At 44.2% G+C, this 13,404-nt stretch overlaps 1 protein-coding gene across 1 annotated transcript in view; it reads right to left on the bottom strand.

Moving 5' to 3' along the window:
• LOC121877110 (twitchin-like) overlaps positions 1-13,404 on the bottom strand; it is a 144,835-nt gene that overhangs the window by 57,670 nt on the left and 73,761 nt on the right. The window contains exons 41-54 of the mRNA XM_042382741.1: positions 12,831-12,998; positions 12,447-12,571; positions 10,853-10,882; positions 8,616-8,790; positions 8,219-8,372; positions 7,307-7,333; positions 4,648-4,784; positions 4,208-4,371; positions 2,783-2,924; positions 1,941-2,243; positions 1,457-1,738; positions 1,045-1,208; positions 529-676; positions 93-222 (exon numbers count right to left, since the gene is read on the bottom strand). Coding sequence (XP_042238675.1) covers positions 93-222; positions 529-676; positions 1,045-1,208; positions 1,457-1,738; positions 1,941-2,243; positions 2,783-2,924; positions 4,208-4,371; positions 4,648-4,784; positions 7,307-7,333; positions 8,219-8,372; positions 8,616-8,790; positions 10,853-10,882; positions 12,447-12,571; positions 12,831-12,998 — 2,149 coding nt within the window. The remainder of the gene's footprint in view (positions 1-92; positions 223-528; positions 677-1,044; positions 1,209-1,456; positions 1,739-1,940; positions 2,244-2,782; positions 2,925-4,207; positions 4,372-4,647; positions 4,785-7,306; positions 7,334-8,218; positions 8,373-8,615; positions 8,791-10,852; positions 10,883-12,446; positions 12,572-12,830; positions 12,999-13,404) is intronic.

The raw sequence follows: 13,404 nt of genomic DNA, 5'->3' as shown, positions 1-13,404 counted from the left end.
ATGAGGGTGAATATTATAATATTACGTTTAAGGCGCATCTCAGTTCTCTACAAAAGAAAACACAGCCGCTAACACCCTCCAGGGATACTTACTTGTCCTTCTTCTGGATGATGTACTTCATGATCGGGGCGCCACCGTCAGACTCAGGCACCGTCCACTTGAGGTCCACCGACTTGTTGTCGTAGTCGATGATCTCTGGACGGCCAGGAGCCGTGGGCACGTCTGAGGGTCACAAAGAGAAAACGAGGTCACGAGGGGCACACCAGGTCACACAACACTCACAAATAACATAAAGATAAGTGAAAACACAAGTAATAGAATTAACTTCTTTAAACGGCGAGAAATAAAGTTATGTTCCAGAGTAAACAGCTTCGCCTCAATGTATCATTCTTGTTTACTTAGCAGGTATAACATCAATTAACTACAAGGAAAAACGTTTAATCTGGGTTTTGATATACAGTGTAGGTATGTAAATATTGACTTATGTAATTAGTGTGTATGGTGGGAGAGGAAAGTGACGTGACTCACCATAGGGATTCTTGGCAAGGATGGCCTGGTCAGCCTCCAGAGGATCTGAATCGCCCTCGTCGTTGACGGCGGTGACACGGAATTTGTACTGGTGGCCGGGCTCGAGGCCTTCCACGTTGAAGTAGGGAGGAGCCAGGGCCCCAGGGCACTACGGGGAGGGAGCCAGATCACACACTGTACGGGGCCGTGGCAGGGCGGGGCAGGTAGCACCACACACGCCACGGAACTTATCGCTCAGGAAATAATATTAGTGTCAAGACTGGAGACAGAATAGAATGTAATTTAATGAAAAAATAAGAGCTAGAAAAGAAAGTTGGGCGAGAAATGAAACCAGAAACAGAGAATACGCACGAGGGAAGAAGTGCGCGGCCTAGCGAACTTGGGGCGATACATATAAAAAACGTTTTCTGATATGGGGTTAAGTTTAATGATGTATATTTTACTTTAGTTTAAGCGCGGCGGCTCTGGGTAGTTTAAAGAGAGATAAAGACAACTACAATAAGGACGACGACCCACCTTGCCGCATCTGACCCACTTGCCAGTAGCCAAGTCCATCTTCTCAATCTCGTACTCCTTGATGGGCATCCCACCGTCGTCCTCAGGCTTTTCCCACTTGAGTCTGCAGCCTGTGTCGTGCACGTTGGACACCTCCAGGGGACCCTTGGGCCTGGCTGGCTTACCTGTGGCACAAACAGTTCATTAACACTCCTTCACACACACACAGAGGTAAACCTGTGCATATCTAGTATAAATATATAACAATAGATATAATGAAAAGTCTTTAACATAAGTCAAGCATGACCAAAGACCTTCTTACACTATACAGAACTTGAAATAAATCGTAATGCAATTCTTTCGTCAAAGTACATCTGCTAGAAGAGTTTCGTGGTACAGTGTGTGGCATATAGAGAGCATGACCCAGCCTCACCGAGAACTACCAGCTCCACAGTCTCGCTGTCCTTGCCGTTGCGGTTCTCGACCTTGAGGGTGTAGAGCCCGGCGTCCTTCCTGGTGGCGTCGGTGACGGAGAACTCGGTGTGGTGGTCGGTGTTCTCAATGTGGATCCTGTCTGTGTTGGAGAGGATGTTTTCTCCGCGGCTCCACTCCACCTCAGGCTCGGGCTCACCAGTGTAGTCCACCGCCCACTTGTGGCTGCGACCGACCTTGATGGTGACCGACTTGAAGTTGGTTCGGTCGATACGCGGCTTCACTGTAGGGAAGGGATAGAGTATTATTGAGCCAACATCACACCCGCACATGGAACACGAAAAGCTCTTAAGCCACCATACACTAGAGTGCCCTAAATTTACAACTGTTCATTGACAGACACAACATTTATATAAACATTTAGAATGAAATATTATATAATATCCAAGGTTCACAAGGAGCGCTGAGAAGGAAGTCATTCTTACAGTTCCTGTGTTTGCAGAGGTGATTGTCAGTAGGCTCTGAGGCCTCGCCCACACCAGCCTTGTTGGCGGCGCGGACACGGAAGCTGTAGATGGTGCCTTCCTTGAGGCCGGGCACCTGAGCCTCGCAGTTGGTGTCCTTGGTTTGAACCACTTCCTTCCAGTCAATCGACAGCTTGTCCTTCATCTCAATGTGGTAGTGAGTGATGGGGCGGCCGCCGTCCTTCTCAGGGGGAGTCCACCGCAGGACGACCATCGTGTTGTCATAGTCGATGATCTCCGGCTTGCCCGGGCGGGATGGCTCGTCTGTAGACACACACACATACTTCACAATCTTCTACAACCTGAGTCTTCATAACAAACGGCCTAGCTTTACCCGATAAATTGTCTTTCAAAGTAATAAAACTGTAGTTAAGCTTTAAAAATAATATCGTGTAACTGCTTCATTTGGTCACCCCGGAGTGTATAAATCCCTTAACTTACTTCACACCCTAACATACTGTTATCTTCTTTACTTGTAATCTTTGTCACCTAAGTAAAACTGACTTTGTCTACTGAAACTCAATGTTACCTTCTCGTTCCCGTGAGTTTCCTGACCAGTTTAGCTGCGGTAAAACACACAACTGCAGCTCCTAAATGGTCTGGACCGATTTTCAACTGACTCCTTTGCGAGCCGTGAACCACATCTCCTCTAACCTGGCTGAGTCGTCGTCCTAACTGACTGGTCACCATGCAATAACTTATATGTCCGCATCTCCTAACCTGACGAGCTGACCTCCCAATACACCATCACCTCCCCTGCTAGCCTGGCCGGAGTCTGGGTAGGTGGGTGTGGCGGGACTTACCGTAGGGGTTGCGAGCCATGATAGGTTCATCGTTCTCGAGGGGCTCAGATTCGCCCTCCTTGTTAACAGCCTTCACGCGGAACTTGTACTTCTTCTTGGGTGTGAGGCCGTCCACGGTGAACTCCTGTTTATCCGGCCCAATCTGTAAAGGGTCAGAGTCTTACAGTTATCATTCTGGTAGAAGATTACCACTTACTTACCTTCTACAGGAAAAACTGGTTTAGTTAGTCTCAATTTAAGGGGATTCGTCTCGTTTTCTTCCTTATACATGTGTAGCTACCATCTTCACACACACATATTACTGACGAGTGGACCCAAATTAATCTTAGTTTTTTATCTATATATAAAATGATCGCTTGGTTAATATTATCTCAAAGATTTATTAGGTAAATGGTTAATGATGATTTATCTACTTATTATGTTAATAAGTTTTGACATCAGTTTACTTTTTAATTAGTGAGTTAATAATTTATACTTAAGAAAGAGGAAATTGGTACCCCTCAGACACACCGCAGGCAGGGTCGAGCAGGTGGTGCAGCAGAGGCAGAGAGTGACTCGCCTCCACCCAACACTCGTACTCACAGAGGCTCAACCACACTAGAGTGTCATAACAGCTCTCTCCATTATACAGCCATTCAAGAAAATGCTATGAAGGTTGGCCATAAAAGAGTAGAGGAGAAGGTGTCTTCCCAGAGTACAGCCAGGGAAGGCTCGGGGGAGAGAGGCAAGAAGCATCACGTCTAGAAAAGCTACCTGGACGTGAATCACTGGTTCCTGTGGGGGTTCCTTTGAGGAGCTTTTACGGCGTGACGAGCTCCTGGATTCTGTAGGAGCGGCTGGGGGAGCCTGAGAGAGTATGGCTCGCTGGGGAACCGCTATGTACTGTTGGGGGGAGAGGGACACGGGGGAAGTCACATGGGGTCATGTTGTGTGGTGAGGCGACAATGAGGCCGTGTCAGGTCAAGGCTGCTGCTGAACATTTCTGGACTTAAGAGTGTTGTGTGAACCAAACTGAGGAGCAAAGTAGATGTTGAACAAAAGGACATGTTACAATGGCTGATGGTGGGGACATAAACACACATAGGACATACGTGTGTATGTATGCATGAAGAGGGTAATAACAGGTAGACAGTAACAAATAATAAGATACAATAAACAAAGATGTATTAATACGTGTCTAAGACTGTGTTGTCTTGTGTTCTTGGTGACCACGTGCACACACCTGACTCTGGGAGCTGGTGACACGTGCCACCTGGCGTTGACTACCAGCACACTACACACCCTCAGCATTACTGGGGCACACAGTGTACACTACATGTCCTTCTTCTGCGTGAAGAGTACCTTGTCCTCCTCCACACACTACAGAAACCCTGACGTAAAGCGCCCCTCCCTCACACCCTCCCTCACACCATCCTTGACACTCACTTCGCCAGCAGGTATCCAGGCGCCGGTGTCCATGTCCATTTTCTCGATGATGTAACCCTCGATGGGCAGGCCACCGTCATCCTTGGGCTTCTTCCACTTGAGCGTGACATGGTCGGCGCGGATCTCCTCAGGGAAGAGCGGACCTTCAGGGCGGGTTGGTTTACCTGGGAGACACAAGGAGTGAGGTGGGTGTTGGCTGGGGGATAGTTACCTTATATTCTTCCTTCTTATACGCCATTTATGTGTTATGAAATTGGCTAAATTGCTATAGACTTTATACTGGGATCTGACACAGTTGGCAGTAGTAAAGGAAGAAAGTATGTCTAAGGTGTACAGTTGACTATCATTACGTCAGACGGCATCACTGACCTCGAGTTTAGTCTAAAGTCTGACAATAATGGTGGCACAAGTTTTGAGGTAGAGAACACACAGTGACCTACCGAGCACCACCACGTCGGCCTCCTCCTCACACTCGCCTACAGAGTTGACCAGCTGCAACTTGTACTTGGCGGTGTCGGAGCGGACGCCCTTCCTCAGAGTGAACACTGTGTTCCTCTCGAACTTCTCGATGGTAATCCTAGCCAGGAGATACACCATGTTGAGTTAGTCAAAATGTATGTAGTCTTTCAACTCTAGAATAACATGCAAGAAAGGAATTATTGCGAGGAGGGGGAGAGGGGACATAACCCTGATGAGAGAAGAGAAAGTTTTACATTTGGCGGGAACTGCTGGAGTACTGGGGGGGATAAACAATATCGTGTATATAATACAAGTCTTAAGACTTATATTGGGACTATTTGGACTGTGTAGATCTAAGAGACTTTCTTTGCTACATTGTGGTTATCAAGATGATTGATGGCAGGAGAGTGTGACTGAGTGGGGAGTCTGGGAGATGGAGAACACCCCAGACGTCCCATCAAGAGGATAACTGTGTGTCAACACCGACCCTAGGGCTGTGTAAACACCGACCCAAGGGCTATGTCAACACCGACCCATGGGCTGTGTCAACACCGACTCACGGGCTGTGTCAACACCGACCCATGGGCTGTGTCAACACCGACCCAAGGACTGTGTCAACAATGACCCACGGGCTATGTTAACACCGACAGAAGGGCTGTGTCAACACCGACCCACGGGGTATGTCAAAACCGACCTCACTCTCACGTGCACGCTACTGACACAGTCAACATTACTGAGGCAACTGCTGTATATGTTTACCTCATAATAATCCTATTTTGATACATCTGTCAAGAGTAAGCAAGTAGCACCGACAAGGTCCTAGAGAACAACAAACATGAAGACGAAACTGAACTTAAATGAACTTTGACTAACACTACTGAATTTGCACATGAATACATCATCTTGAGAAGAGTTGTTGACAACAATCATGCAATTGTGTACTGTATGTCTAGCCTAAGTCTAACATGCACTTATGAGCGAGCATATTGCTGCGTTAGCCTACGGCTGTCAACTTAGCACAAGCTCTACTTTGCTCACAACGCCAGATCTTGTTAGCCTCAGCATCAGCGTTTTAGCTAAACAGCAGTTTGATATATTGCAGCTTAACCTGAACCAATATATGCAAACCTTGGCATCAAGTGTATATCAAGAAGTGTGTATAAGAAGAGAAAATATTTATAACGCCGAAATGAACTCGGGAACCAATCATCAGTGGGCCGTCCACCTCGAGAGGAGGAGCGACTCCCATGCACACGCAACTAAGGCACAGTTCTCGTGGTGAAACATGACAGTAGTTCACACGGTAGATTTGTGTTCTAGCCGACAGAATACGTCGTCACAAGCGTCGCAGCCCTCACGTCGTACTTCAGGTGGAGTGACCGTCGTGGACCTCAATAAGTGTGAGCTGTGTTGTAGTCACTCAACTCGCCGTGGTCCTATAGTGACTTGCCACACTGGTATCCCAGTAACCTCCAGGTGGTGGCCATAATCTTAGAACCGTGACAATTCTCCTCAATGCCCATCCTTAGAGACGTCGCAAAAGACCTTCCTTGTGAAATGTCATGGTGATGTTTCCTGGAGATGCCACATGTGACCTTCTTCTGGAGGCGCCGCAAAGACCTAGTGTCCTTGAGTGCACCCCCCTTCCCAACACCACCCAAAAACACAAATCTTTGAACCATCTGTTTGTTTTCACGTCGAGAACTGTGGTATAATCTGATCCTTTTAGTGAGAAGAAAACACTGTTTTGTTTTATAATCACTGAAAGTCGATGTGAGAGAGAGAACTGTTGCCTTGACGAGGAACAAGAGGGGCGGGTTGTGGGGTTGTTTCACACTACGTCTGGCAACACCAAGACGACGCCGGGTAAAACAAAGTCAACAACACCCCGTCACTGACTATTGTCCCTCGTGACTCATTTATTTCGAGTTCTATGAAATGGATAAAGACCAATATCTTTTTATTCTATCTACATGAAAGATAGATTTATATTTATTAATCTACTAAATAATGATAGATAGATGACTATTATCCTATCTATTTTATTATCAAACAACAGTTGTCTCGAGCAGATAAAGCCGCTGTGTAGCTGTGTTAAGTGTCACTCGTAGCCATAGTAAACATTTCACAGCAACACTGGACAAAGGAAGGGATGGTAAGGTGTGTTAACAGGACATTATACGGGACATGATCTAAGACAGAATAAAAATAAACACAAAAATAAGACTCGCTTCCTTTGACTTAGAAATAAAAATGGAAGAAAAAATCTCCCCACTCAGTAAGGATATTTGGAGAGAAAAAGAATAATGAAAATATTAAAAAGTCGATATAAAAATGTACAAAAATAATGTTTTTTATATCATCACACTGGATGATAAAATCTGAGGAAAACACTGGAACAAAAAGAGTAATAAGGAAACTGTGTGAAAATATTGCTAGTGTAAAAAAAATTATGGGGAGAAGGAGGATAAAGAGGAAGGAAAAATAGGAAGAAGAGGAGCAGGATGAGGAGGAGGATGGAAGTGTAAAACAAAAAATGGCTAGAAGGAGGAGGAGGAGGAGGAGGGGGAAGAGGAGGAGGAAGAGGTGAGTGAGTGTCACTTTTCATTCTGTCTTAAATAACTAGATACTCGTGGTCACCTTCGGCAGTTGTAAGGATCAGGTAACCTGCAAGAAAACGATGTAGGTGTTTAATTAACCTGAGAATTAAACCCTTATCCCCATAAGTATAAATTACCTGAAAACAAATTAATACAAAATTCAAGAACATATTTAATAGTTTTTTTTTTAATTTATGTTGAGTTAATAGAGGATAATTTACACGTTTAACCTCTCCAAGCTTAGAGGGACGAGTAAACTACCTTGTTGGTTGATGTTTAGGAGTAGTTAAACCTTTAAACCTTTTAATTGGTTTAATTTAGGGTAGAATTCCCTTTTTTTGTAGTTTTGATATAATTTCACTTATATTCATTATACCATTAAGATATTCCATTGATGAATATGTGAGAAACACCTGTGATATTACACGTGTTGTTAAGGTAAATGGAAAGGTTAGGTTGAGGTATTGATTATCTCTAAGGGTACACCGTCGGCCCTTGGACTGCCCCTAAGACCCTCATGTCTATACCTATGATGAGTCCTCATGTCTGTAACTACACTGAGCGTCATGTCTAGATACAGCACAAGTCCAACATGTCCCTACACTCATCTGCCCTTCATCTGTCTTCCACCTATCCATCACCTCTGTCCTTCACCTGTCCCTCACCTCATACCCCCTACCGTTAGGCTACCATATCATACATTTCCTCCCACCCATGTCCAACAGTCTTCTCCTTCACATATTCTAAAGTTTCCCTCATACCACATGTCCAATTCACCTATATCCAAAACTTTCCTTCCCATTTTCTGTAGTTCTCTGTTCCTATGCCCCAGAGTTAGCCCTCATAAGACTCTGAGTTGGCCTTCCTAAGAGCCCCAGTTGAACGCCCCGCCCCCGTGGCCTCCCCAGGTGAGTGCCGAGCGTGGTCAGTCCCCACAGGGTGTGACGCTTACCTCTCCTCTTCGTCAGGCACCACCTCCTTGTCGTCCTTCTTCCAGATGACACGAGGCTCGGGCTCACCACCGTACTTCACGTCCAGCTTGAACAACTGTGTCTTCTTGATCACGATGTTCTTGAACTCGTCCTTGTTAATCACGAACGGCTTCACTGTAAGGATAAGGCAGGGTGAGATTACGGCGGTGGCAGGGTGAGATTACGGCGGTGGCAGGGTGAGATTACGGCGGTGGCAGGATGGTGATGGTGTAGCGAGAGGGTGAACCTTACCTGTATGTTGAATTGTGGTAATTAAGATACACATCTACTGACACGGTAACTCCTCAAGACTTAAATATAATTTTTGTGAAATTTACTGTATGTAGATGTCATGTTAAAAGACCAAGTGGGGCTTACCGAAGCGGTGTTTGGCCTGGATGGGCTTGGTGGGATCTGACGGCTCGCCAGGACCAGCCTTGTTGACGGCTCTCACACGGAACTCGTACTGGTTGCCCTCCTTCAGGTTGGGGATGGTTCCCTCCGTTACGTCTCCCTGGATCTCGATACCTTTGCTCCAGTCTGAGAAGCGGTCCTGAGTAGGGAGGATACAGTGTTAGAGATGGCAGGGGTGGGAGGCCCGCAGCGGTAGGGGGCATCCGGAGGGAACAAAGGCAGGGAGGGGGGTTGTAGGGAGGGAGGGTATTCTACACAATAGGAGGGGGGGGGGAACTACAGAGAATTTCAAGATTCATTTGTTTTGGGATGACGAGTAACAAGAACGCACTATGGGTTTGTCTTAATTAATACTTGATGATGTTGTTACATCTCCTGCTGTAAAACTTGGACACAAGGGGGGGCAGGAGTTGGTTTACTAGTGAGGCCACGTGATTGATAACGTTATGTGTATTAACAAAAGTTATCGAGTAATTACAACGTGAAGCGTCAAGACTGACTTATAAAATGAGAGAGGAAGCTTTATTTAAGAGAATATATTTGACTAAGTTGATTTATTCTACAATATTTCAGAGAATTAAAACACACCAAAGAGACAGGTGAGAGAAGAAGTGTTTATGTAGCAGCATTATATAACCCGGATACAGGAGGCACAGGTAGACAAGGCCGGGGGAAGACGCTCACTCCTCCGGGGACGCCCTCACCACCACCCACTGTACTGTACACCTTGTCCGGGAGTGTACTGTACATACACCCTGTGGCGGGACCTGAGGCTGTGAGTGATGGTGAATGGTGTTCCCGCACGGTGAGGGACCCGCCATGACTTACTCTGTGCGTCCTAAATAAATATGAAATCATGGAAATTCCATAATTTCACTTATCCTGGCTGAAGCCATGTAACGTGAGGACCTTGGGATGTACTGCAGACTCTGGGCCATAATAAACCCGCAGCTGACGTCACTGGTCAAGCTGGTGTGTTGTAAGCTTCATCACTGATAAAGCTGACGTGTCCTGACCTTAAGGTGAAATTGGTGTGTGACAAATTCTGCCACAATTCAGGGTGGATCATCAGGTGTCAGCCATCTCTTTCGTTTTAAAATTTCTATCAAGTGGATATAAAAACATATCTAATAGTCCCATTTAAAAAAAAAATCTAAATATCTTCAAAATGGCGTCATTATTACACTGAGACTCTTGTTAAGTTTAGCCGCATTAATTAACACAAGTCTTAAGTGAGTCCAGGTACTTGTTGGCCCAGCCTCCAGCACAGGTATTTCCCGAAGGCCTGACACCCACCAGGAGTGACAGAAGAGTCTCGTGTGGCTGATACCTATTGCTGTTGAAGGTTCGCGTGAGTGAGAGACAGACAGACAGAGACGAGTGTTAGACAGGACCACACCGCACACCTAAATCGATACTTTTATACCAAGTTATATTTTACTTTTCATGTTGTTTTTTTATTCATGGCTAAATTAATGCTTTTGTGCATTTTTTAATACATAAATTTATCTACGATGTATTTATGTGGAGTGATATTATTTGATATGGTTTATAATAGTGTTATACTTAATCGAGGTTATATAAAGATGTTATTGGTGAAGGATGATAACTTAAAGGTGTTAGATGGTAGAGAGTTAGTTACCACAAGACAGCACAAGATAAATAAACAATACAGGTTATAAGTTGGCACCCCTCACTGAAAAGGAAAAAAAAACTGACTTTTTTTTTTAAATATCTTCAAAGTACATTACGCAGAGAAAATCTAGATCTGCACTAGAAAATAAATAAATGGTGGACAAATAGCTCGATTTATTTGTTTCCTAGTGCAGAGAGCGCGGCCCAGCCAAGCACTGGGCGGATCTACCAAAGCTCTAAGATAGATAAATCACCCATAGAGGAAGAGATACCGTGACGTCATTCTCTATTGTAAACCTTATGAAACGGCCTCATAACGTTCATTCTCCTGTGTAATGTAAACCTTACTTCATCTCCTGACTTTCTCTTCAACTTTTACTTTTTCTTCAAATTTGATTCGTAAAAAAAAAAAAAATAAAAAAAAATCAGAGAAAAAAGGACATAACTGCTACGTATAATCCCCCAGCAGTTAGAATATGAACGTTACGTCCCCGGGTTCAAAGGTTTATTATAGGTGACAGCGCCACTTGTGACACTCTTACACCGAGCCCTGGACACAGTCTTACCACCTCTCCTCCTTCAGGCATAGCGCGAGTCTGTTGAGCGACGGTACATGTTATCATATGGTAACTCCTTCAGGTTGCTCCTCTCTCTATATATGAGTTAGAGTGGGTGTGTACGTGAATGTATATATGTGCGTTTTATGTGTGTACGTGAATGTATATATATGTGTGTTTTTATGTGTATAGGCCTATGTGAATGCGAGATAGAGATTTAATAAAGATGTACAAAACTGATTCTGGTAACATTAACATAATCCCTATAACAATGTTGTGTTTATAATACTGTTGTGTCAGAGGAACTTCCTAAATTAAAATAAAATAAAAACAAATAAATAAACAGATAAAACGGAACACAGGCCGATGATTGGCTAAGTGGTGGTGGAACTTGTGACGTGAAATAGACGTATTTTAACACCAATGAGAATAGCTGTAAGTCACATATAGTTCTTCACCACTAAGTCAACCACGGTAGTATTTGTAAGGTATTATTATCATTATATCTCACAAGGACATTAACAGGGGCTCACCAGATTGAATACATTAAAGTTATTGATATTTACTGTACAAGGAACAAATTGTACGGGAGCCAATTAGGGTATAACGTAACACAGTTTGTGGAGTTTAATGTTATCATCACTTTAGAGAGACATAAAGACAAGATCAATACAAACACAAGATTTATTTCTGTTTTGCTTGTTTTTTTTAGAATTGTCAAATGGGAAACACCAAGAGGACAAAATTCAAAGACAATATCACACGTATTTTTTTTTTTTTGCTCATGTTTTTAAGACACACGACCTGAGCTGGATAACGAGGTACACAACACACATTCACAAGAGGCTAAACATGTCACTAAAACTATGGGAAAAAATTAATAACACGGTAAAGACATTATATAGGAGAGATAAAATTCCACATTCATAGAAGACAAAAATATAATACAGAAAAAAAAACGCAAGAGAAGAGAAGAAAAAATAGAATGGAGATATAAGTTAAAAAAAAAAGTGTGTGAATCTATGTAACTAATTCACGTTAGTTATTTGCCTCGACAAGGAAAAATAGTAAAAAAAAATAAAATATAAACAACAGTAAAGGAGAGAGAGGTTGGAGAATAGGAAAAACAAAACAGAAAATAAAAGTTGACTCACTATTAACAGACCTATGAAGTATTCGCCGATAAAGTCTATTCTCGTAACACAAACTAATTAATTTGTTACCAGTCTTCCTACACTCAGTAGTCACTAGCATCTTCTACTTCTAGTAATTACACTAGTCTAACTTACATTACTGACGCTAATGATAACTATACTATACTAGGCTATCCACTTCATATTTCTATACTAAGCTATTATCGGGTCTATGCTAAGGCTAGACTGTATTAACCATCCTTCTCTCAACACAAATTACCACTACTTTGTAATTTACACTTTATTGCTTAAGATTTACGGAAGGTTATTACAAATGACTATGTTAGTCTGCATACGATATCCTAAGCTGTGAAATATAAGCAACATTCGTCCATATCCCCGAAATAAGTCCTCTCTCGAGTAGCCAAGACCTCCCCGACACTACTGACGAAGGCTGTGATGTAACTTACCCTGAACTCGATCACGTAGCCAGTGATGGGGGCACCACCGTCAGTCTCCGGCCTGGACCACCGTAGGTCAGCGTGTTCTGGACCCCAGTCGTTCACCTCCACGTGCAGGATCTTGCCAGGTTCATCTGTAGTGCCGGACACGTGTGAGGAGACGCATGGGGCAGGAGGAGATATGTTGCCATATACAATATATTAAGTAAAGTTCTCTAGCCTATTACAAAGACCTGAATGTGGATTTCATGGTGAACCTCCTGGATACAACTATGGCAACTTGGTGGGAACAACTTGGTGGGAACAACAAATACATATACCCCCTGTAGGTACGTTAAGTAACAAGTAAATACCACATGACATAAGTAACTCTTGCCCATATTTGCTACTCACCCCATGGGTCCTTGGCCAGGATGACCTTGGGATGGATAGCCGGGTCGGAGGCTCCCAGCTTGTTACTGACGGTCACCTTGAACTTGTACTGCTTCTTGTTCTCTAAGTCCTCACACTTGAAGCGCAGAGGCTCGTCGGCCGGGATCTCCGCCACCTGCGCCCAACCACCTGTCGGGGGCGTCAGCGAGACGGATTATTACCTGTGCATGGCTTTCCTGCTGGGGTGTTAGTACGTGATGTGAGGTACTGTGAGGTTGTTGTGAGGTACTGTGAGGTTCTTGTGAGGTACTGTGAGGTACTGTGAGATTGTTGTGAGGTACTGTGGTTGTTGTGAGGTACTGTGAGGTACTGTGAGGCTGTTGTGAGGTACTGTGGTTGTTGTGAGGTACTGTGAGGTACTGTGGTTCTTGTGAGGTACTGTGAGGTTGTTGTGAGGTACTGTGAGGTTGTTGTGAGGTACTGTGGTTGTTGTGAGGTACTGTGAGGTACTGTGAGGTTGTTGTGAGTTACCGTTACATCCTTCCCGGTGCAGCCTGCGACATACACTGAGTACAGACGTTGAGTACAGTCACTG

This window comes from Homarus americanus, unplaced genomic scaffold (assembly GCF_018991925.1).
Source record: "Homarus americanus isolate GMGI-L3 unplaced genomic scaffold, GMGI_Hamer_2.0 scaffold33468, whole genome shotgun sequence".
NCBI classification, from domain to species: Eukaryota; Metazoa; Arthropoda; class Malacostraca; order Decapoda; family Nephropidae; genus Homarus; species Homarus americanus.
The sequence above is the reverse complement of the archived record's forward strand: the minus strand, read 5'-3'. Positions and strand labels throughout refer to the sequence as shown.